The following is a 21,273-nucleotide window of genomic DNA, read 5'->3' as shown; positions in this document are numbered from 1 at the left end:
ACTCGTAGACCGTATGGTCGTTTCGTTGTCTCCCTATCAATAACAAAACCTAAACATTGTATGTATTATTGTTTTATGTCACTTTTGTTTTTTGATAAATAAACGATTGATTGATTGATTGACAATGGATAAGTTGCATATCTTCCCGGTAGAGTCGAATCTCAATTTACCTGAAAACACCTCAATGATGGTTTTCAGCTGCAGTATATACAATTAGCTAGGCATATGTTGATAATCATTCAACTAACTCTATCAAAATCCCACTACAAAAGTAAATATCCACAGTCCCACAATAAATAAAACGCATCTATTCCAAAAACATCTTTATGTGCATTGGGCCCTTCTTGAATTCACGTATTTAATAGCTACTGAAAAGTAACCGATCATTAATTTTCAATTGTTTTCCCAAAGTCGTGCGGTCACACTGGGCCGGTTTCCGGTAAGTTTTTATCTTGCGGAGTCTTCTGTGACATTACGATTTATTTTTAAAATTACCCTTGAAGTTCTCATAGTAAAAAGTTCAGAAAACTTGTTATTTTTAATTTCTTTTCAATTTTATTTTTCATTGTTGGCGCAAACACGTAGTCAACAGCAAATAAACAAAAGGGAAACTGGAAAAATAACTAAAACGTAATTTACCGATGCTTGACATTTGTCACATTAAGAACAGGGAAGCAGCTGACTCGATGACTGAAAAGGTCTTTCGCTGCTTCCTGTCTGTTGTGGCATCTACAGGGTCATCAATAATAATTAACGTTACAACTTCAATCAAATGTATTTAACAAATGGTAGACAACTTTTGAGTAATAAACATCATGGCTACCTAAAGATACGTCTGATTTGACACATTTTGCAGAAATTTCCAGATTTTGCTAACTTTGGGCAAATGTTTAAATAAATTTTTCTAAAAATTATATCTTACTGTTTTCCCCAGATGACACAATAGGTTTTAACATCTTCACATGTTGAAAAACAAAGAACATTTGATTTCGAAGATTTTAGTCAGGCTGTTAATTCTTCAATAACAGTCTGATTCGGCGTTTTTCAACTTACTTTTTCTCGTTTGCTAGTGCTTCCCCAAGGCAATAAAAAGCTTTTATATTATTAGGAAACCGCAAAAAGTAAAAACATCTCAAAAAATGTCAGTCAAACACTAGCAGTAGCTGTAATCAAAATCTGCAAAATGTGACAAATCAGGCCGCATCTCCAGGTGGCCATGTAAACATATAATATTATTGTCAAATAAATAAACATTTAGGAAAAAATAAGTTTTACTCAATGTGTCTGCCATTTGCGTCGATAGCCAGTCGGAGATGCTTCGAAAAGGACCTGCAAGAGTCATGAATAACTCTTTGAGGTGTTTTGGCTCAATCTTTTTTCAGATTAGCTTTCAGCGCTTCCAAACTTTGGTGGTGTTTAGTCGAAACCTTGCTCTCCAGGTAAGATCAGTTGGCAAAGTCCAAGGAGGTTCAGGTCTGGGGATGAAGGAGGCCATTCTTCCTTGGAAATGAAAAACGGCACATTGGCTGAAAGCCGGTTTTGCGTTCTCTTAGCTCCATGTGAAGAGGCAGAATCCTTTTGGAATGACCAATTACGTTGTTTGAAGTGTTTCTTTGCCCAAGGCAACAATGAACCCGCAAGAATATCATTTCGGTGGTTTTCTTGGCTCAATTTCACTCCTTGGTCCACAAACATCAATGGACTCCTTCCTGATTCGTTGACTGCGGCTCACACCATCACTTATCCACACCATCAGAACAGAATTCTGGCTCTGGAGAGACGTTTCTCAATCGTATTGGCATTTATCAACTGTTTCTTCAATGTGTTTGAATGGGCTCATCTTCAAATCCTTCTTGAGAACTGTGAACATATAAGCTACGTTTGCCTCCTTTGCCAGTTTTTGAATGGATCTCTTGGGATGTCCGCGCACCTTTTCTCTAGTTGCTTTTAAAAAATTTGAAGTTCTGGCGACCTTGGCCAGGTCGATTTTTGACATTTCCAGTTTCTTTGTGCCTTTTGAGAGTTCTTCAGACCAACATTCTGTTAATTTTTAAGTCTTTTACAAATATCACTCCTTGTCTTGCCCAATTTGAAGAGCTTTATAATAGCTATTCTTTTATTCAAATTTTCATTCATGGCCTATCAAATTTAGGCTTAAATAATATAAAATCGAGAAATATTCAATTTATTAACATTGTAACGCTAAATATTGATGTTAAATACAGTTGTTTGAAGTTGTAACGTTAATTATTGATCACCCTGTAGATTGCTATGGTGCTATTTTATTTCTATTGTTTAGAATTGTACTGTGCTATTCTGGCAACAGACGAAAGTTTTCTCTCTCATCAAAATGGATGAGGTCTGAGGTTCATATGTCCTGCAGGTTGAAAGCAGCTCAATGATGTTTTGCACCATTCGGTTTCAGCCTAATCTATTGCAAAACTTTTTTTATTTTCAGTTGAAACTTTGGGAATACTTTCTTGAGCTCATGCGCTCTACCAACTTTTAAGGAAGATGACGTAGACTATCGTTACCATGGCAATTGTAATTTTCAACAATAATTCGCCACCAACAATGACGTTACTTCATCAGCTCCAGAGCCCCTTCTCCAGGAAGATGAAAAGTTAAAACCTTGTCATAAGGCTGCGCCCCGCATACGGGTAGCTGGAATTAGTTGAAATTTCAGTTTTTATCATGGTCATGAAGTGACAGATTGTATGCTCGAGCACGTCGTCGACTCGCTGTTGATTGTGACGTCATTGTTTGTTGTTGTTGTGGTGATCAGTGGCGTGCAGTTAGGTAGCTCAATGTCACCATCTGGCGGCAAAAGTTGCTCGGGTGACGGCGCTGGGGCGTCATCTACCGATTCCATTTGCACGTCAATCTCTCCATCAGGTGAACCGACGCTTTTTTGTTTTTCCTGTGTAAACATGACGTATGCTATGACGTTATTGTTCCCAACTCGTGTATCACCACAAAAAACATTTCATTGTTGCTTGTAGCATAACTCACCCCAGGCGCCTCCGATAAATCATCTGCTGCATCCAGTTTTTTCCCTTGAGCTCTTTTCCCTTAAAAAATAACATCACTAACGTCACCATAGATTGAAGAAGTTGCTGTCCCAAGACAATTCGTTCACGGAAGCAACGACTGGAAACATATCGTCATGACGTTGTGCGACAAGCACCAGCCACATTTGCACAATAATAAACATGTTCATTAGGTAGTCCCATGGCCACCTAAAGATGCGGCCTGATTTGGGTGGCCATGGTAGTCCCATGTTTGGGGTTTCAGGAAAAATTAACTTGGTCATATTCTGAACGGATTTTCAACGCTGGGTTTAAAATGACGTCTCTTATTATGACGTCGTCTTGAGGCGACGCCAATAGTAAGAACCATAGAACTGAAATTAGCAAATTGACTGGTTTCCTGTCTGCTTTCAATACATTGTTCAGCGCAAACTGGAACAGACAATTGAGAGATGTGAGACGTTGCAGGGAATATTCTTTGGGAAGCACAAGTTGTAAATGTGGACAAGAGCATACGATGTAACATCTCCACGAATGCCCTGCCCTAAAAGTTTGATTGATTGATTGAATCTTTATCCTCGGACTGGGAAAGCTTCTTGCAGAGCTTAATCCTGGCAGTTTCGCATACTTGTAGAGACTTTGAAATACTGACGCAGGCCTGGTCACGGAGAGTGACAGAGTGAAGTTTCCGATTGTTGAAGTCTTGTTGCCGGGGAACTATTCCATCCATTAGATGCCGCTGAATGGAGAGCAGTTCTTAACGTGCGTTGCTCAAGCGCACACCCCGAGAGTTGAACCAGCGCCGCTTAATCTTGAAGCTTCTTCGTTCCAGAAGTGACGCGCTAACCAACTGAGCTATCGGGGCGGACGATCAACGATAAAGCAAGAGCTTGCGTGATGCTCTGGGATACGGCCGTGTGACACACGATGAAGAAGAAGAGTCATGTGATTAAACTAAGTTTCAACAATTGTTTAACTGTAACGGGACAATAAACCAAATTAACAATGCTTAGTTGTGACCAGGAATTTGGAGCCGGAGCCCCAGAGCTGTGTATTTTCAACGGAGCTGGAGCCGGAGCTGGATCCAGTTGTTTGAAAAATAGCTCCGGCTCCGATGTATTTCATAAGATGCTACTACTATTGGCTAAATTTACATAATTTAACAGCAACCCTTCACAAAATTAAGAAATTATTTGCGTAATCAGACGTCGAATTAACGAATATGTTTTGAAACGCAGTTCCGCATGACATTTTGATGAAAGTACCTTAAATTTCATAAAGTTGTGCCATTTTTTAGCAACAGTTGACTGCAGGCAATTTTAAGCTTTAGAAATTAAACTGATATGTCGTCATTATTTTAATGAAAGCACTTTTCGGAGCCTGGAGCCAGAGCAGTGGTATCAATAAGCTCCCGAGCAGGAGCTAATTTATGATAAAAATGAACTCCGGAGCTGCAGAGCAACTTAACATTTATGCCTGCTCCAAAGCCCTGGTTGTGACATAACAATTAGCCATTGACCCAACATGACAAAATTTCAATAAGATAGAATGATTGTATGTTGATTAGAAAAAATAGTAATGAATTGGGTTAAAGCATTCGTTTCCGCCAATTTTAGGCGGGCCAGATTAAATAACCCAACGGGCAGGATTTGGCCAGCGGGCCGTAGTTTTCCCATGTCTGGTTTAGATTCTAGATAAAAAATATTGATTTTCCCACTTCACCGATTTTTTTTTATAAATTTTGGCTATCAAAAGTGTTTGGTACCTCTAAAAAAAGGCAAACTACCCCTATAGGTCGCGATCTTCAAGCTAAAAACAACTATGCTGGTTCCATAAGGGTGGACTCACTTTTTCGTTTCCCACCAAATCCTTGGTTCTTGGTTTTGTTTTTCTTTTTCCTGTCGAAGTTCGCAAGAGATGACTGCCCTGCTAAATTATAAGATGACGGCATGACCTTGAACCGAATGTCGTCACAGGTCTGACGTGAACTTGTGACGTTACAAATTAAGGTTCATGACCTTGAACCGAATGTTGTCACAAGTTTGACGTGAACTTGTGACGTTACAATGGTTAAGGTTCATGACCTTGAACCGAATGTCGTCACAGGTCTGACGTGAACTTGTGACGTTACAATGACCTTGAACCGAATGTCGTCACAGGTCTGACGTGAACTTGTGACGTTACAATGGATAAGGTTCATGACCTTGAACCGAATGTCGTCACAGGTCTGACGTGAACTTGTGACGTTACAATGGATAAGGTTCATGACCTTGAACCGAATGTCGTCACAGGTCTGACGTGAACTTGTGACGTTACAACGGTTAAGGTTCATGATCTTGAACCGAATGTCGTCACAGGTCTGACCTGAACTTGTGACGTTACAATGGATAAGGTTCATCACCTTGAACCGAATGTCGTCACAGGTCTGACGTGAAGTTGTGACGTTACAATGGTTAAGGTTCATGACCTTGAACCGAATGTCGTCACAGGTCTGACGTGAACTTTAGGGTGCATCATCTGCCCTTTTTCGTTCAAATTTTGTTCTGCAGTTGTCAAAAGTGTTCCTTTTGTCAAAGTAAACACACCTGTGAAGTTTTATGCGAAATGATTTGGATCTAGGGGTACCACATCGCGAATGAAGTTTTGACATATAGACGTCGAGTGAAAAATGCGAAAACCCTAGTTTCAGATGGCATGTCTGTGGTATACATATATGTACCGTTAGTCCAAAAGCGTTAAATCACTGTTAGGGTTTTTCTCTCTAAACTGCACACCTTTTGATCATTTTATTGCAAAAAAAATATTCGTTGAACTTTATCTAAACTTTAACATTCACTGTTTTGGTCACAAAACACCAATAAATGCACATTGTTTTGCCGAATTTGCAAAATTCTGTATTTTCCGAATTGAATTAACACAGTTTGAAAAGGCACAGTTTCCTGTTCAACTAAATATGCAGTATCCATTGAACATTGTTGTTTATTTCCTTCTTCCGTAAATTCGGCACTGCTGATAGTTGCCTTCAACAGTCTGCAGAACAGTTTGGAATCTCTGTTCAGACTTTGCCAATGAAAGATAGTCGCATCCAAGCTTGACACCCCATTCAGCTGCATCATTCATTACTCTTAGCTGCCTTACAACTGTGCAGCAAGCTGCATATCAAGGACATTTGTCTCACTGAAGAACATCTTCGTCCATGAAACTTGTACATTGGCCAAGCTTTAGTGCGGCAAAAAGGAACCAGGAATCTTCATTGATTAGATCAGCCAACTTGGTTGCTGGCAACACTGGAATCAACCTTGGCTTTCCAAAACCTTCTCCAAATCTTTTTAATGGCTGTCTGAAACTTTTCATTTTCTTTAGTATTGCTCTTGCCATTGCTGCTTTCTCAGCTGGCAGTGTCTTGATGCTGTAAAGGGCAAAGGGAGCAAGTTCCCCAGACAAGTACCATGTGTGTAGCATGAAATACTTGAGCGCTACTTCTGCTACTAGCTTGTCTTCTTCTTTGTATTGGTGTAGGACTTCAATAAAGCGCAAGTCGTTTGTTGGTGCATTGACTTGGCAGTTTGGCACGGTGCTAAAAACCAGTACCAGCCATAGCACAAGATAAATTTGACAAAACGTTTAAACTTTGCAATTTGAATGTAGTACACCATTTGTACGTCATGAACCATTATGTCTGATAGAAAGCAAAGGGATAAGTGTTCAACCATGTCGGAGTCGGTGTTTTTGTGATAGCAAAGCACTAGATGCTTAGTTGCTTGGGTGTGTGTCCAGTGAAAGCCCTGGATTTCATTTTGCACATGAAAGGAATAATTCTATGAAAAGTTTATTGCAATCAAAACTTCACCTTCTTGCAAATTTTCTTTTCTGGATTGTAATATTTTGATTGTGCTTTGGAGTTGGACACATAACTATGTGGAAGAAGTTAGACCAGCTTCTCAATCAAGCTTTCTATGAAATCTGAAACCCTCGTGATCATCGTAACAATTTCTGCTCTATCAACTGTCATCCATGTCATGTCATGATAGCATTTTTTGCCCACAGACACTTTATCCTTTTGACCTAGTAGTAACCTACTAAATTCATCATCTTCATGGAACTTCAACGCAGAATCAATAATCTCTTGAGGGAAAGCTCTTTGTTGACGTGGTTGAGGTATTGGCATAGGCGTCGAAATAGGGTGGGCAGGGTGGGCGACGCCCACCCTGCCGTGAAACGAGGGTGGGCAAAATATGTTTCGCCCACCCTGTTTTCATGCCACTTATGAAGTGTTCGTTACAATTATTTCCGTTTTTCTTAAACGCTGGACTATCCAACCAACTGCAGCGCAACTTCTTGTTTTACGCTATGTCTCTCGCTAGGTATCCGACAGAATAAAGCAATTCCGTAACAACGCTGCGTGGAAAAACGGCGGTACGCACTGCATTGTTGTTGCTACGGCAACTGCCACAGCTGGCAATTCCTGGTGAGAGAAAGCCACGTTTGATCTTTTCTCCAAATTTGCGTCGGCAATTTGATCTTTTCTCCGAATGGTCCTCACTTTCGTTACGTCACAATCAAACTTCAGTTCCCGGTCAGCGTAAGGGAATGTGAATATGACATCACAATGAACATGACAATAAAATAGCCGATACAAACTAAAGACGTACTAAAAACAATCGCTTTTACAAATGCGGCAAATCCGAAGGCGCCACTTTAAAGATAACAGGTCACGAGTCACGCGCTTTTTAGGTCGCAAAGGAAAACATGAAAGAAGTTTGTTTAGTTTAGCAGCGCTCATAAGATCGCAAGATGCAAGAAAGAAAACATCCAACCTATTAAAGCTCAATTGCTGCAGCGACGCTAAACGCAGTCTTTGTGAGAAAGACCAACCACACTTTTCGAAATTAGCGTCGGCAATTGCCGAGGTGACTGTAAGGACAACAAGATTACAAGAAAAAACTAATTTTCTTAGACTACACCAGACTAGAATGTTGATTCAATCTTACTATTGCTCGATGTTTTATTTGGGTTACTTCCTACTTCGCCGGCGCTTAGACACGTGCCCAGCTGGGAGAATCCTTTATAAAAATATCACCCTATAATTCAGGCCTCGAAACTGAACGCGGCCATCGCCGAGATTAACCTACAAAAACCGACATTTTGTCCGCCGGGTCTCGCCCTTCCGTCGGCCGCATTGTCCGCCATGAAGTTCCGACAAAATTTTACACAAGCGGCCTTGTAAATAAAGTAGTAGTACTTTGCCACTTATAATCACAAAGGACTAGAAAAGAGTTAAATCACTCGATAAATCACAATACACCCTGTATATGCTTGAATTGTTAACATTATTGAGTGATCAAGCAGCTGATGTCTGACGATAAGCTGGATGCAAGTGACATCACAATACACTTTATTGATGCGATAAATTCAGTCTTCGAAATTAGCGTCGGCAAATGGCGCATTAGCGTCGGCAATGAAAATGCCGAGGCCACACGAGCGCTTGTAACGTTAGGGTTAAACATTCCTCCCAGTCGTTATGGCACAGCATAGATTTATTCCCTAGTCAACACCCTGATTGATCTTTATGAAAAAGAAAGAAGCGTGTGGATTGGTATCAAAGCCCGAAAGCCGCAAAACGTGGACGCTTCATTGCGAACGGCAAAGACGGTATAGATTTACAGCCAAGCTATGAGCCTCTTGATGTGTCTGATTCCAGTGATGACGCGACAACCTCGTGCTCCGATACAGCATCTGATGATTCCGATTCTGACAGCTAGTTCTTTATCAACAGACTTTGTGTTGTTCGCAGTATCCCAATTGTGCCGAAATTATGTTAGTGTATAGTAAATCGAGGCAATCTTCTCGCAGGGAGCTATTAATTTGTTACCTGTATCTGGTTGAGCAATTGACGTTACTTTATGATAATTCAACGTTGCTAGATGTCGAATTAATGTAAAACAAACGTAACTTTCTTATTGGGCATTGTTGTTACGCAATATAACCGAGCAGAAAAATTAAATCGATTTGTGCTGACTCGAACGTTGAATCAACCCAAAATTAACTTACTTTTCCCCGTGAGTTATTTAACATGAATTCCTGCAACAGCGTGCCACGTGCGTATCTTGTAGCTCGTCTTATAGCTACTTTTGGCATTATTACATCACAACAAATCAAACAGTGCGGTCGTGATAGACTACTCTAGTATATTTTTCGCTTCTGCCGAAGTAAAAATGTGCTAATTGTCGAAGTTCCGATGGGCGCCATGTGCTTGTGATTGGCGCCGAACAGCTTGCTTCAGTCGGACACGTTTGGCCGCCGGAAAAAAAAGTTGTTTCAAGGCCTGCTACTTGCATTGATTTAACTCCAGTAGACGTCAAATTATTGTAAGCATCTACTCCTTAACATCTACATCATCATCTAAAAAAAAAAAAAAAAAAAATATGTTGGCTTATAAGCTTACACAAATCGAGGCGATCTTCTCGCAGGGAGCTATTAATATGTTACCTGTACGCTGTACCTGGTTGAGTAATTCACGTTATTTTATGATAATTCAACATCGCTAGATGTCGAATTAATGTAAAACAAACGTAAATTTCTTATTGGGCATTGTTGTTACGCAATATAACCCGCCGGAAAAATTAAATTGATTTGTGCTGACTCGAACGTTGAATCAACCCAAAATTAACTTACTTTCCCCTCCTCGTGAGTTTTTTAACGTGAATTACCCTAACAGCGTGCGCATCTTGTTGCTCGCTTTATCGCTACTTTTGGTATTATTACATCACAACAAATCAAACAATGCGTTCGTAATAGACTACTCTAGTATATTTTTCGCTTCTCATTTTACATGTTTTAGTACCTACAATCTTTTCCCACTAAATATTCACAGTAATTGCCGAGGAAATTTCAAATTTTGCCGTTTGGCCTCGGCAACGTTTTTGCCGAAGTAAAAATATGCTCATTTCGAAGACTGAACCATTGCGAATTTGCAAACATACACATTCAATGAAATCTGTTTGAAAACTCTCGCCCACCCAGAATTCCTCTCTTCTAAGAAAAAATCGACGCCTATGGGTATTGGTGACACTAAATGAGTTGCATCAGGAGTTTAAAAAGAGACAACCAGATATGAAGATTGGTTTGACAAAATCTTGCACATTAAGGCCAAAATGGTGCGTTTTGGGAGGAGCTTTCTGAACCCATTCAGTTTGTGTTTGTCTAATTCATGAGAATCCCAATTAACGTTGTAATCGTTGTATAAGACGTTGTAACCGGTCACGGAATTGGTTTTACCGTCTCCCCTCAGTCAGTTGTTTAAACTGTGCTACCTATCCTTCCTTCACTTTAAAAAATACATGGTACACTTACTACAGCAAACTACCTCATTTCTACATAAATATCCCACTTCATATTTGGAAGCTAGAAAGCCAAGAAAATTACCTTTTATTTAGGCCAAGTTGCAGAAAAATCCAAGCAGAGTGTTATTTGCTATAGGCGATCAAAGTTTCGTCATGCATGACTGATCACAAATAGTCAAGTGTGAAACTAGCCACTTGGTGGCCTATAGTGATATAAAAACAAACGAACATTATATCTTTTCGGAATCTCCTTACTTTGGATAACTCATATGCATTGGAATTTTCAAGTTACCATTTGAAACACCTTCATAATAGGTCAAACAAAATTTGCAGTTAAATTTTACGCATGAGCGATCACGAAAAGGGCCAATTTTCAATCGCCGATATCTCAAAAAGTAGTGGGCCAATTTTGATAAAATTGGTATTACTTTTCTTAGAATTTTACGGAGATTCTACATATGAAATTTCATGAAAAATCTACGGCATATGGTTCAACAACTGTACCAGTAGTCATGGAATTACCCCAAAATAACAAAAAATGACAAAATTTAATCCAATTGTGGTACCCCTAGATGTTAATGAATTCTTCTGAAAAGTTGCACATCTTCAACAATCATAAAAAGGAACATTTTAATCCACTGCAGAAAACCAAACAAAAAAATGAGGGGCAGATGATGCACCCTAGTGAACTTGTGACGTTACAATGGTTAAGGTTCAAGCATGGCAGACTTGTGTAAAGCCTAAGTCGCCACTTAACGACATTTCCCCCAACAAGTACAGACACCACACCACCCTACAGCTCAACTTAGAAGACTATACACATCCAACAAGATCAAAGTTGTGGAGCAGCTTGCCCATATCAACCGGGCGCTCATCATCCTCCAAGAGACCCACTGCACATTTGCAGATCACCATTCCAAACCACACTGTTGTTGTTGTTTCGTATGTCCACGACCTGGATCGTCACGTTGTCGACGTGTGGAGGCTTGCGTGCATTGATGATTCCTGTCAGGGGCGGCCAACATAGGGTTACCCACATTGGAACTGCTGCGGATGAGATGCCAGACTACAAACGATTCAAACCCGACGCTATTCATAAACAACTACTGGGAATACCTCAGATGTGTCCCCACAAACGTCGCTATGGTTGGAAAAATGTTTCCATTGATTCAGCCAATACGCACCTTTCATATTAATAGGGGGTTGTAGATCACAGCTAACCATCTCACACCAACCGACTGGGTAGATATCGCACGACTGTACGTCCACCCACTGATCATATTCATCATCCCATCCATCAAAGTGAATGCGAAGAAGACGACCAACGACTCTGCCAACAATCACATCAGTGACATCACGATGTCAGTAACATCAGTGTCAGTGACATCACGGTATTAGTGACATCACGACGTCAGGAACATCAGGGCCAACAGCATCAGTGACATCACAATATCAACAGCATCAGTGACATCACAATATCAGTGACATCACAATATCAACGGCATCAGTGACACCACGGTATCAGTGAGATTACGGCCTCAAGACATCACGGTGTCAAGTGATTCAAGCTGCACCATATCCAAACAAAAGTGCTGAGATATATACCTTGCTACAGTTGCGACACATATCAGCCGTGGCTCCATCAAATCCACTGCCTCCAGCTTCATCCCAACGAGAAAGCCATGATCAATCGGATCACAGGAGAAGAGACCTTCAGGAGCAGCTTCACTGGATTCTTCCGCAAGATAATCCTTCCATGAAAACTGATCCTTCAATCCTGAAATCATGTCATTTGAGTAGAGAGTACTCGTTGAAGGTAAAAGGTGGTCCCATACTTAGCTACTCGGCTTCAGGGAACGAGACGTTATCGTCACACTAATGATGAGTAAGATGGCCAGTTTTTCGGCCTCAATTAATTTCACCCTGGGCAGAGGTGAGCGATGTTTATCAACAACCTACGTTAAAAAGTTCAGTGTGTAATAATCAAGAGGCTGCAACATTGGAACTTCAGGGGTTGTTATGAGAAAAGTCTAAGAATGGCACTGACCTTTTGGGGTGGTGAGGTTGATGCGGTTGGCTTGGCAAAACCCGGCAGGAAAGATAGAAGGAGAGGTACAATGGTAGCAAAACCAATCTGTTCCCCCCGCTGCCTCACTACCATCAATACCTGGCAAAAAAATCAATCTGATCCTATTTGCTTTAAGATAGATCAATGGGGGCAATAAGATACAAACTATTGAATTTTGCTATGATCGCTAAGCGCATTGTTGCGATGGGTCAAATAAACGGTACACGACTTAATGCCGTGGTCCGAATAACGCGAACACGAACATCTCTAATCCGCAAGGCACAAATGCTGCGATACATAAATGCCGCGAAATTGGGTTAAACTAATTGTTTGTTTCAATACTATATGGTGGCAAATTCAATTTTTGTTTGTGTAAGAAATAAAAAGTAAAAATTGTTTCTTGCACTTAACAGAATAAAGATGAAGCTGCCACTAATTTACTTCTTGCTTTTTAATCTTAATGGACACTTCTGCTGAGAAGTCTTACTAATCAGTAACGCCTGGCAAACTCGTGTGCGACTGGCTTCCCACAGTTAATCTCGTTCTTCGCTGCTTCAGGAACAACACAAAAGATCAGTTACACTCTTTTGGCTTCAAAGACGACCGATTCGGATCAAACAGTGATATTTAACTTGAGATGAAGTCATGGGTAATTTTTGGTCTGTAACGTTCGAAGTTGCATCCATTATCCAATAGACGCATTTGTATTAAAACCTGACCATTTCCACTTTGTTCACAACATGAAAAAAACTCATTTCATAACAGACAAAATTAGCATCACTGGTAGTCTCAAAGCAGTCATCATAGATTGAACTTTAAAAAAAATTTAGTAAGAAATAAGTCTTGATTCATTCATGTCTTGCGTCATTCGGGCCTTGCGTCGTTCGTAACTTGCGGCCTGGTGATGGGGTCATTCGTGCTCGCGTGATTCGGACAGCGTCATAAAGTCGTGTCTCCAAAATAAACGTCCAGGCCAAATTTTGCGTTAAAATACAAAGTGTTAATGTGTGTGAACACTACCCGACGTTATTCGAAGAAATTCAATCCTAAGATTGCGATGCTATCACCATTAGGGTGCGGCTGGTGCCCCTTGTATGGATGTTTCACCCTTACTTTTTTTTGGTGGGGAAGTTAGGGGTATAAAACAATCTGTTAAAATTTCAGGAAAAATAAACAATGTTTAGGGGTAGCAGGTCACCCCCAAACTTTTGAACCGCCTCGCTCGCCCCGATAATCACGATTTTACAGTATATACAGTTATACTTGGGCTAGAGAGTTGATTTATAGCTCAAAATGACCAGAAACCTCATATTTATATTAGTCTTTCTAACATTATATAGGTCTATGTCCGTTAGAAAAAGAGATATTGCCAGAAATGGTGTTTTAGGATTTTTATAGTTAGGAGTTCGAGCACTACCACATAAGTCATCACAAAAGTCAGGAGAATTAATTTCAAAAGCTACCATTGAACATTTCAAGGAATGGAATTGCACTGAGTGTGTTGGAGGGATGGTGTTTGACACAACGGCTTCTAATACCGGTAGTATTATATACAATAGAAAATTCAGTCAGGCATTTATAATCAGAATTCAGTAAAATACAGTTCAATAAAGGCTAACTCAATACAGTAATATCTATACAATTGCAGAAGGCAGACCAGATTAATCAGATTATTATGAATTATTCTTGTAAGGCTATATTTTATGAGTAGTAAGTAACAATAAAATATGAAACAGTATGCATATTATAACAGAAATATAAAGAGAGGTACAGTAACAAATGCAGTATCTAAGAGAAATATTATTTCTTAGCAAGTTCAGCAACTAGGCATATAGATTATATGATTTCAGGATCTTAAACGGCAGCATGTGTATCTATTCAAAAGAAGTTGAATCGAAAGTTACTGTGGTTTGCGTGCAGACACCATATAGGCGAAGTTGTACTAACGCATTCATGGAATAGTTTAAACATGGAAGTTTCTAAAAGTCCTGATATCATGGTAATTAAAAGGTAAGTACAGAGTCAGATATCTTTCTGTTAAAAAACTTGATCACTGTGTTAGGGCTGAAAGATGATGATGATAAGATTACCTATACGAGTCAGTCAGGTATAGATTTGCAAAAGTTTGGACAGATTTGCAGTCTTTGTTACATAGTTATGTTTTCCATTTAGTGATTTTTCAGTTATGAAACATTTTTCTAAATTTTTGGAAATGGTTTGGTACGGTACTGTATACAAATTTTATTTACCAAAGTGAATGCATGATACAATATTTACCAGATTCAAAGAAAACTATGATTCTTTGACCCATGGAGATGTTGATAATTTGGATATTCCAATCACACCAACTCATCTCCAGGATGGAAGGCATAGCATTGTTGATCTATGTAACAATGCATTGACACAATCGCTTGTACTTGGTGATTATAAAGAATTGGTGCAGTTAACGCTGGTTTATTTTAGTGATAGTGAGATAGTCAAGAACTTTGCATTTCGTAAACCAGGTGCCATGCATAAAGCACGTTAGATGTCGAAGTTGTTGTGTTGCTTGAGTTGAAGATTCTAAAGTTGTGACGGAATTGCCCAAAGCAAAAGTGGTTACACCACTGCAACAGACCAAAAACCACCGATTTGTCCAGTTTGTAGTTAGTGTCACATTCCATGGTGGTTGACAACCACTGATCCTGCCACTGCACCTAAGAATGATCTTGGTTTAATTAACTCGTTATTGCATTATGTTCGTATTGACCAAAAGCTTGCTACTTCTGCCCTCAGAGGCTTGTCCCTCCCGAAGAGAAGCTGAAAATGGCTGATGCTCTCGGTAGGATCCACAACTGCTTCCAACCGATATGGAACAGGTTTTGGCAGACCGTGTTTTCGCAGAATGCCTACTGAAGAATCCATGGATTTGATTTGGTTCGTGGATGTTTTTCGAGGCATTAATGATTGGGCATACCTTCCTCTCGCGACCAATTAAAGAATGGTCGGAAGATGAGCAGTACAAAAAAGCTAATACTATTGTACAAAGTCTTCATGTGGTGAACAATGCCGCCGATAGAGGGGTAAAGCTATGCCATGATTTTTTGGAGGCAGCAGAGAGAGAAGATCGTCATCAAGATATCCTGCAAGTGGTTGAGAATGCCAGACATCAGCTACCAAATCAAAGAAAGAAAAATCTGAAATCAGCAGATCGTGGTTTCTAGCATTATAAATTAATGCAATACAAGTACCTTACTGCTTTACCTTGTAATGTGTTGAATGTTTGTTTCTGTTGAAATTAAATATGCAAATTACAATAGTTAGCAATTATTTTAAAAGTAAGTATTAGTTACACACTTACACGGTTATAGAACAAGTTTTTTAAATAAATTTTATGTAAATTATATACCATTAATGCCAAATAATTCTTGTCGTACAAGAGAAAAATAGTTTTTTCTCATTATCTTTATTTCTCAAGGATATAGACCTATATAATGTTAGAAAGACTAATATAAATATGAGGTTTCTGGTCATTTTGAGCTATAAATCAACTCTCTAGCCCAAGTATAACTGTAGATACTGTAAAATCGTGATTATCGGGGCAAGCGAGGGGTTCAAAAGTTTGGGGGCGACCTGCTACCCCTAAACATTGTTTATTTTTCCTGAAATTTTAACAGATTGTTTTATACCCCTAACCTTCCCACCAAAAAAAAGTAAGGGTCAAACGATTCCAGTTTTGAAAATCATGGGGCACCAGCCGCACCCTAATCACCATCCATTTCAACGTTTAGAAAAGTTCCATAGTTTTTGGAATGTAGCCGACTGATCTTTTAGCTTCATAATTTTATTAACAGAGTCTCTACTCAATTCTTCAACTTGATCTGTACACAAGGCAAGCAGGAGTTGGTCTGGATGACTAAAATAGACATTTCTTAGGGCCACCTCCTTCACAATCTTCATTTCCTTGCTGTTCACACGCTTCAACAACTGCAAGCATACAGAAGTGTTGTGTGGACCATCTGTCATGTACAAATGTCTCTTGATTGACACCACATTGGCACAGGGAGCTTCACCAACAAGTTAGCGATCCTCTCAAGTTGGCTACTTGGTTGAGCAGTGGAAAATATATCCTCAATACTCTGCTCCTTAGAGCAGGGGTTCTTAACCGGGGGTAAATTTACCCCCTGGGGGTAAATTTCACCTACCGAGGGGTAAATTTACTGAATCATAAATTAAAGCAAACATCATTTTTTTCAGTAATTAAAAAACTGGTAGTGTTGCTCTCGATTCTGATTCAAATGCATGCTTAATGTAAGTTTTCGTCTTTTTCTTTTATCACCACGCAAGTAGACTACCAGATTCATTTCAGCAGCGTATGTGTGCTACATTTTCACTGTACACAACCTAATTAGGACTTTTGGGGGTAAATTTTACTTTTTTCATTCGGCAAGGGGTAAACGAGACAAAAAAGGTTAAGAACCCCTGCCTTAGAGTGTTCCATCTGGACACCAGGGAAGTTGAATAGCTGTAAGATGATCAGCCATTTCCTCTACAAATACTCTCCTCCATAGAGTGTTCCATCTGGACACCAGGGAAGTTGAATAGCTGTAAGATGATCAGCCATTTCCTCTACAAATACTCTCCTCCATAGAGTGTTCCATCTGGACACCAGGGAAGTTGAATAGCTGTAAGATGATCAGCCATTTCCTCTACAAATACTCTCCTCCATAGAGTGTTCCATCTGGACACCAGGGAAGTTGAATAGCTGTAAGATGATCAGCCATTTTCTCTACAAATACTCTACTCCATAGAGTGTTCCATCTGGACACCAGAGAAGTTGAATAGCTGTAAGATGATCAGCCATTTCCTCTACAAATACTCTCCTCCATAGAGTGTTCCATCTGGACACCAGGGAAGTTGAATAGCTGTAAGATGATCAGCCATTTTCTCTACAAATACTCTCCTCCATAGAGTGTTCCATCTGGACACCAGGGAAGTTGAATAGCTGTAAGATGATCAGCCATTTCCTCTACAAATACTCTCCTCCAGAGTGTTCCATCTGGACACCAGGGAAGTTGAATAGCTGTAAGATGATCAGCCATTTTCTCTGCTGTTTGAATCAATAATCTCAATAAAGTTGGAACAGGCTGCTAAGTGAATGTAACTATATTTAATATAATTTGCTCTGTTTGGCATTGATGACTTTCTGTGGTAATTTATCGACGTCGATTACGCGGGGTAGGGGGGCGGCGCCCCCTGGGGTCTGAGGACGAGATATGTCTGGCCCCTCGGTTTTTGTTAATATTAACAACTTTGTTAGAAAACTGCCGGTTTTGCGCTGCTTAACTAATTGTTGGCGGAATTCAGCCCTTTTTACATGATTTAACGTTTACTGGCGTTGAATCAAGGTAAAAAGAGTTAATTTGCTAACTGGGTTTCCGTAATTAACACCATGTTCGAAATTTGCGTTTGCAATTTTTTGCGGACCCAATTTATATTTTGTACAATTAGGCTACTTTAGCATTTACCTATTAACTCTGCAATTTCAAGCGCCAAATTAGAAGGCTGTGTGTCTTCCAGGGTGTTAGGTCAACGTTACGCAATTGCAGCAAAATTAAATAATGCGCAGAATTATTCACGACAATCGCGACAGACTGACAAGCGGGTCCACAAATTGTGCATTATAGAAATTGCTTGGAATTCTCGACATAGATTGCAGCACACAGTGAACAAACACGTGGATTGGTAATGAGCCAAGAGCGTAGATGATACAACATCGTTCCCTCATTGTAGTCGCATAATATGGCGCCAAGTGTCAATTTTCAGCCCAATAGTCGGTAGGTAAAACCAACGTCAATTAGCCTCAAATTTGGAGAGTGGCTTCCAAATGCTATGTACAACAATGCGACTAGCGATCACTGAAATATGTGACAACAATGCTCCCTCTAGATCAGTGGTTCCCAACCGGGGTGCCGCGGCACCCTGGGGTGTCAATTGCAATGCTCATGGGTGCCGCGAGATATTGAGATATTGCGGCCCATTCTTTATTTTAACTTTAACCCGTTAAGTGCGAAATTTATTTATTTCTAACCGAGTTTCAGTGCGTATTAAGTTTCGCGTCTCCCAGTCATTCCCAGCTCCTTTCTGGAGAATTGCTCAGTGGGGAAGTCGCTGGCAGCGGTAAGTAGATAATCCGCAGCAAGCCTTTGTTTTCTCGCCCAGAAAAAAAACAGCGTGAAAGAGATTTTAACTCGTTGCTGTTCTTTCCATAAAAACGTTTGAAACGCATCATTATTACCAGGTTTCATGATTTTATTTTGCGAAGAATTCGAGAAATCCAGTTTTACTGGACTCTCATATTGTTTTGAATCGTAAAGAAGAATTAATTGATATTCGTAACGATGGAAATTTTAAGCTTATGCACAAGCAGATGTCTCTCGACGACTTCTGGATAAAAATTCAAAATCAATATCCTTGCGTAGGAAAGAAAGCTATTGTGCTTTTGCTGCAGTTTTCCACGTCATACCTATGTGAGAGTGGATTTTCCGTATTATCGAACATAAAAACTAAACAACGAGAACGACTGCTTATAGTCGAGGAAGAAATGCGGGTGGCTTTATCGAATGTGCCCCCAAATATTAAGGGACTTTGTGCAAGAGGTCAAGGCCAAATTTCACACTGACTTTTGAATTAATACATTTATTTACACGCGCTATACTGTACAGCTCATTCTGTGTTATTTTATATAGTTATTTTTAATACAGAAACCTCATAAAATTGATCCAGTTTTGCCAGGGTGCCGCAAACTATTTATCTCTTTGATAGGGTGCCGTAAGGTCAAAAAGGTTGGGAACCACTGCTCTAGATCAATAACATGTTGCATACCTATCATAAGGAATCCGTTCTTCAAGACTTTTCTCACTGTTGCCACACAGATGCAGGACAGGTTCAGTGGATCGATGGCTTCCAGTTTCATACCGACTTTAAAGCCGCAAGTTTTTGTTGAACGAGGCTGTGCACCAATCAAACATTTCTAGATGACTAAATCTGTTACGGAACGAGCTTTTTTTGCCCAGCTTACGCCAAATGTCCTGAACATAGTTTCCTTTCCGCAGCCCTGATTTGGATAGTTTTGAAACTTTATGAGTTAGGAATTTTGTCATTTCAATTTAAGTAGAACATCAGTCAGTTGGTTATTGAAAAGGGCTAACATGAGTATGGCCGAAAACGTTTGTAATTTTTAGTTTATTTTCATGTTGTTATATCGAATGCCGTGTGGTTGGTTGATTTTGTTTGTTTATAAATTTTACAAAATAAAACAAGGAAACCAAATGAATTCATTCAGATGGTTGCAAGTCCATGGTAGTCGGTAGACTAACCTGGTCACTGACACTTACATGCTAGGTGATCACTTACATGCTAGGTGATCACTTACATGCTAGGTCAGGGGTGGGCAAACTACGGCCCGCGGGACGCATGCGGCCCGCAAGACCATTTTATGCGGCCCGCCGGCACTTGCAGAAACTCCTACTCATCACTTATTGTTTTAATTAAACAGGTTACATGACAAAATATTATTCCCTTTACGAGTGTGTTTTTCTCTTCACTTTCAGTGCGTAAACACACACACGTCAGTCGCACATGCATTGCAACATCCTCTCACGCATTGTTTGATTCAATTGTGTGATCATAAAATACAAACACGGTAGTGACTACCGTAGGCCGTGGATTATAGCGACGTCCACGTGTAGGCCTACCAGTAGCCTACTTCTAATTTCCTCCAAATAGCTTTTCGTTGTTATTTGAGACGAAGAGCTTAATGTTTTCTACTTCGACAGGATTTTTGTTAAAAAATAAATGCCTGATTCACTGCCTGACTTTTACAAGTCATTGTCTTACGATTTGTTTCCAAACTTAAAAAACTTTGCTGCTAAGTTTTTGACACTGTTTGGATCCACATACATTATGCGAACAAGCATTTTCTTGTTTAAAAATAAACAAGTCGAAGAACAGGTCTTTGCTGACAGACACCAACTTGCATGTATGAGAATGATGTTATGAGGATATCTACCAGCAAACTTGCTCCCAATTTGCAGAAGATTGTGAAAAAGTGTGAACAGTTGCACAAGCCTCATTAACTTTTGTGATGATGACTGCATAGCTTTAAACGTGACTGAGTGTGAAATACAAAAATTGTGTTTAATATGAATATGCGTTTATTTACGCACCGGGTAAACTTTCCTACTTTGTAATGAGAGTGTGCGGCCCCCCGGCTGCAACATTTTTTCAAATGTGGCTGTGGCTAGGGGTGTTCAATTTCGATTATTTGAATATTCGAAATTCAATTTGTTTTCGATTTCCGAATTTCGATTTCGAATATCACAAAGTCTATTCACTTCACCAAACTGCAAAATGAGATTTTATTGAAAGAAGAGACATGAAAATTCGCTAGAAAACGCGAAAAAAAGCCATGAAAATTTGCGAAAAAAAAACACAAAATAACGTCTACAGCTCCAGGCCAATGTTGGTGTTTATGAACACAAGCTGATCGACATGGTCACCCGTCAGTCGGGATCTCAGCTTCGTGAAGGTCAGGCCAGTTTTTGAAAACGATCGCTCCGCTGGAGCGGAGGTCGCTGGGATCCCAAACACTTCAAGTTCATCTTACAGCGAGCGATTCACTGCCGCGACATTTCACTGCAGAGTGCAGAGGTTTCGACTCGAAAGCGACATCGAGTATGTTTGCAAGCGCATAAAGCTAAACGCACGCTCCGTCTACGTAGCAAATTATGTTGTTTTTGGGTGCATTCAACATCTGATGACATTGAATCGACACAAAATGGTAGATTTTTGC

At 39.9% G+C, this 21,273-nt stretch overlaps 1 protein-coding gene across 4 annotated transcripts in view; it reads right to left on the bottom strand.

Annotated features, from left to right (window-relative positions):
* Positions 1 to 568: 568 nt before the first annotated feature.
* The window catches only part of LOC145783018 (MBT domain-containing protein 1-like), a 109,280-nt gene continuing 88,575 nt past the window's right edge, over positions 569 to 21,273 (bottom strand). For 3 of the 4 annotated variants that reach the window (XM_082594779.1, XM_082594782.1, XM_082594780.1), the window contains 7 exons: positions 19,305 to 19,431; positions 12,420 to 12,539; positions 11,978 to 12,149; positions 11,557 to 11,702; positions 4,878 to 4,958; positions 3,013 to 3,071; positions 569 to 2,920 (listed from right to left, as the gene is read on the bottom strand). In XM_082594779.1, coding sequence (XP_082450905.1) covers positions 2,699 to 2,920; positions 3,013 to 3,071; positions 4,878 to 4,958; positions 11,557 to 11,702; positions 11,978 to 12,149; positions 12,420 to 12,539; positions 19,305 to 19,431 — 927 coding nt within the window. In that variant the 3' untranslated portion in view covers positions 569 to 2,698. The remainder of the gene's footprint in view (positions 2,921 to 3,012; positions 3,072 to 4,877; positions 4,959 to 11,556; positions 11,703 to 11,977; positions 12,150 to 12,419; positions 12,540 to 19,304; positions 19,432 to 21,273) is intronic. The other variant, XM_082594781.1, reaches the window with a different exon arrangement.

The sequence above is a fragment of the Aplidium turbinatum genome, chromosome 14 (assembly GCF_918807975.1).
Source record: "Aplidium turbinatum chromosome 14, kaAplTurb1.1, whole genome shotgun sequence".
NCBI classification, from domain to species: domain Eukaryota; kingdom Metazoa; phylum Chordata; class Ascidiacea; order Aplousobranchia; family Polyclinidae; genus Aplidium; species Aplidium turbinatum.
The sequence above is the reverse complement of the archived record's forward strand: the minus strand, read 5'-3'. Positions and strand labels throughout refer to the sequence as shown.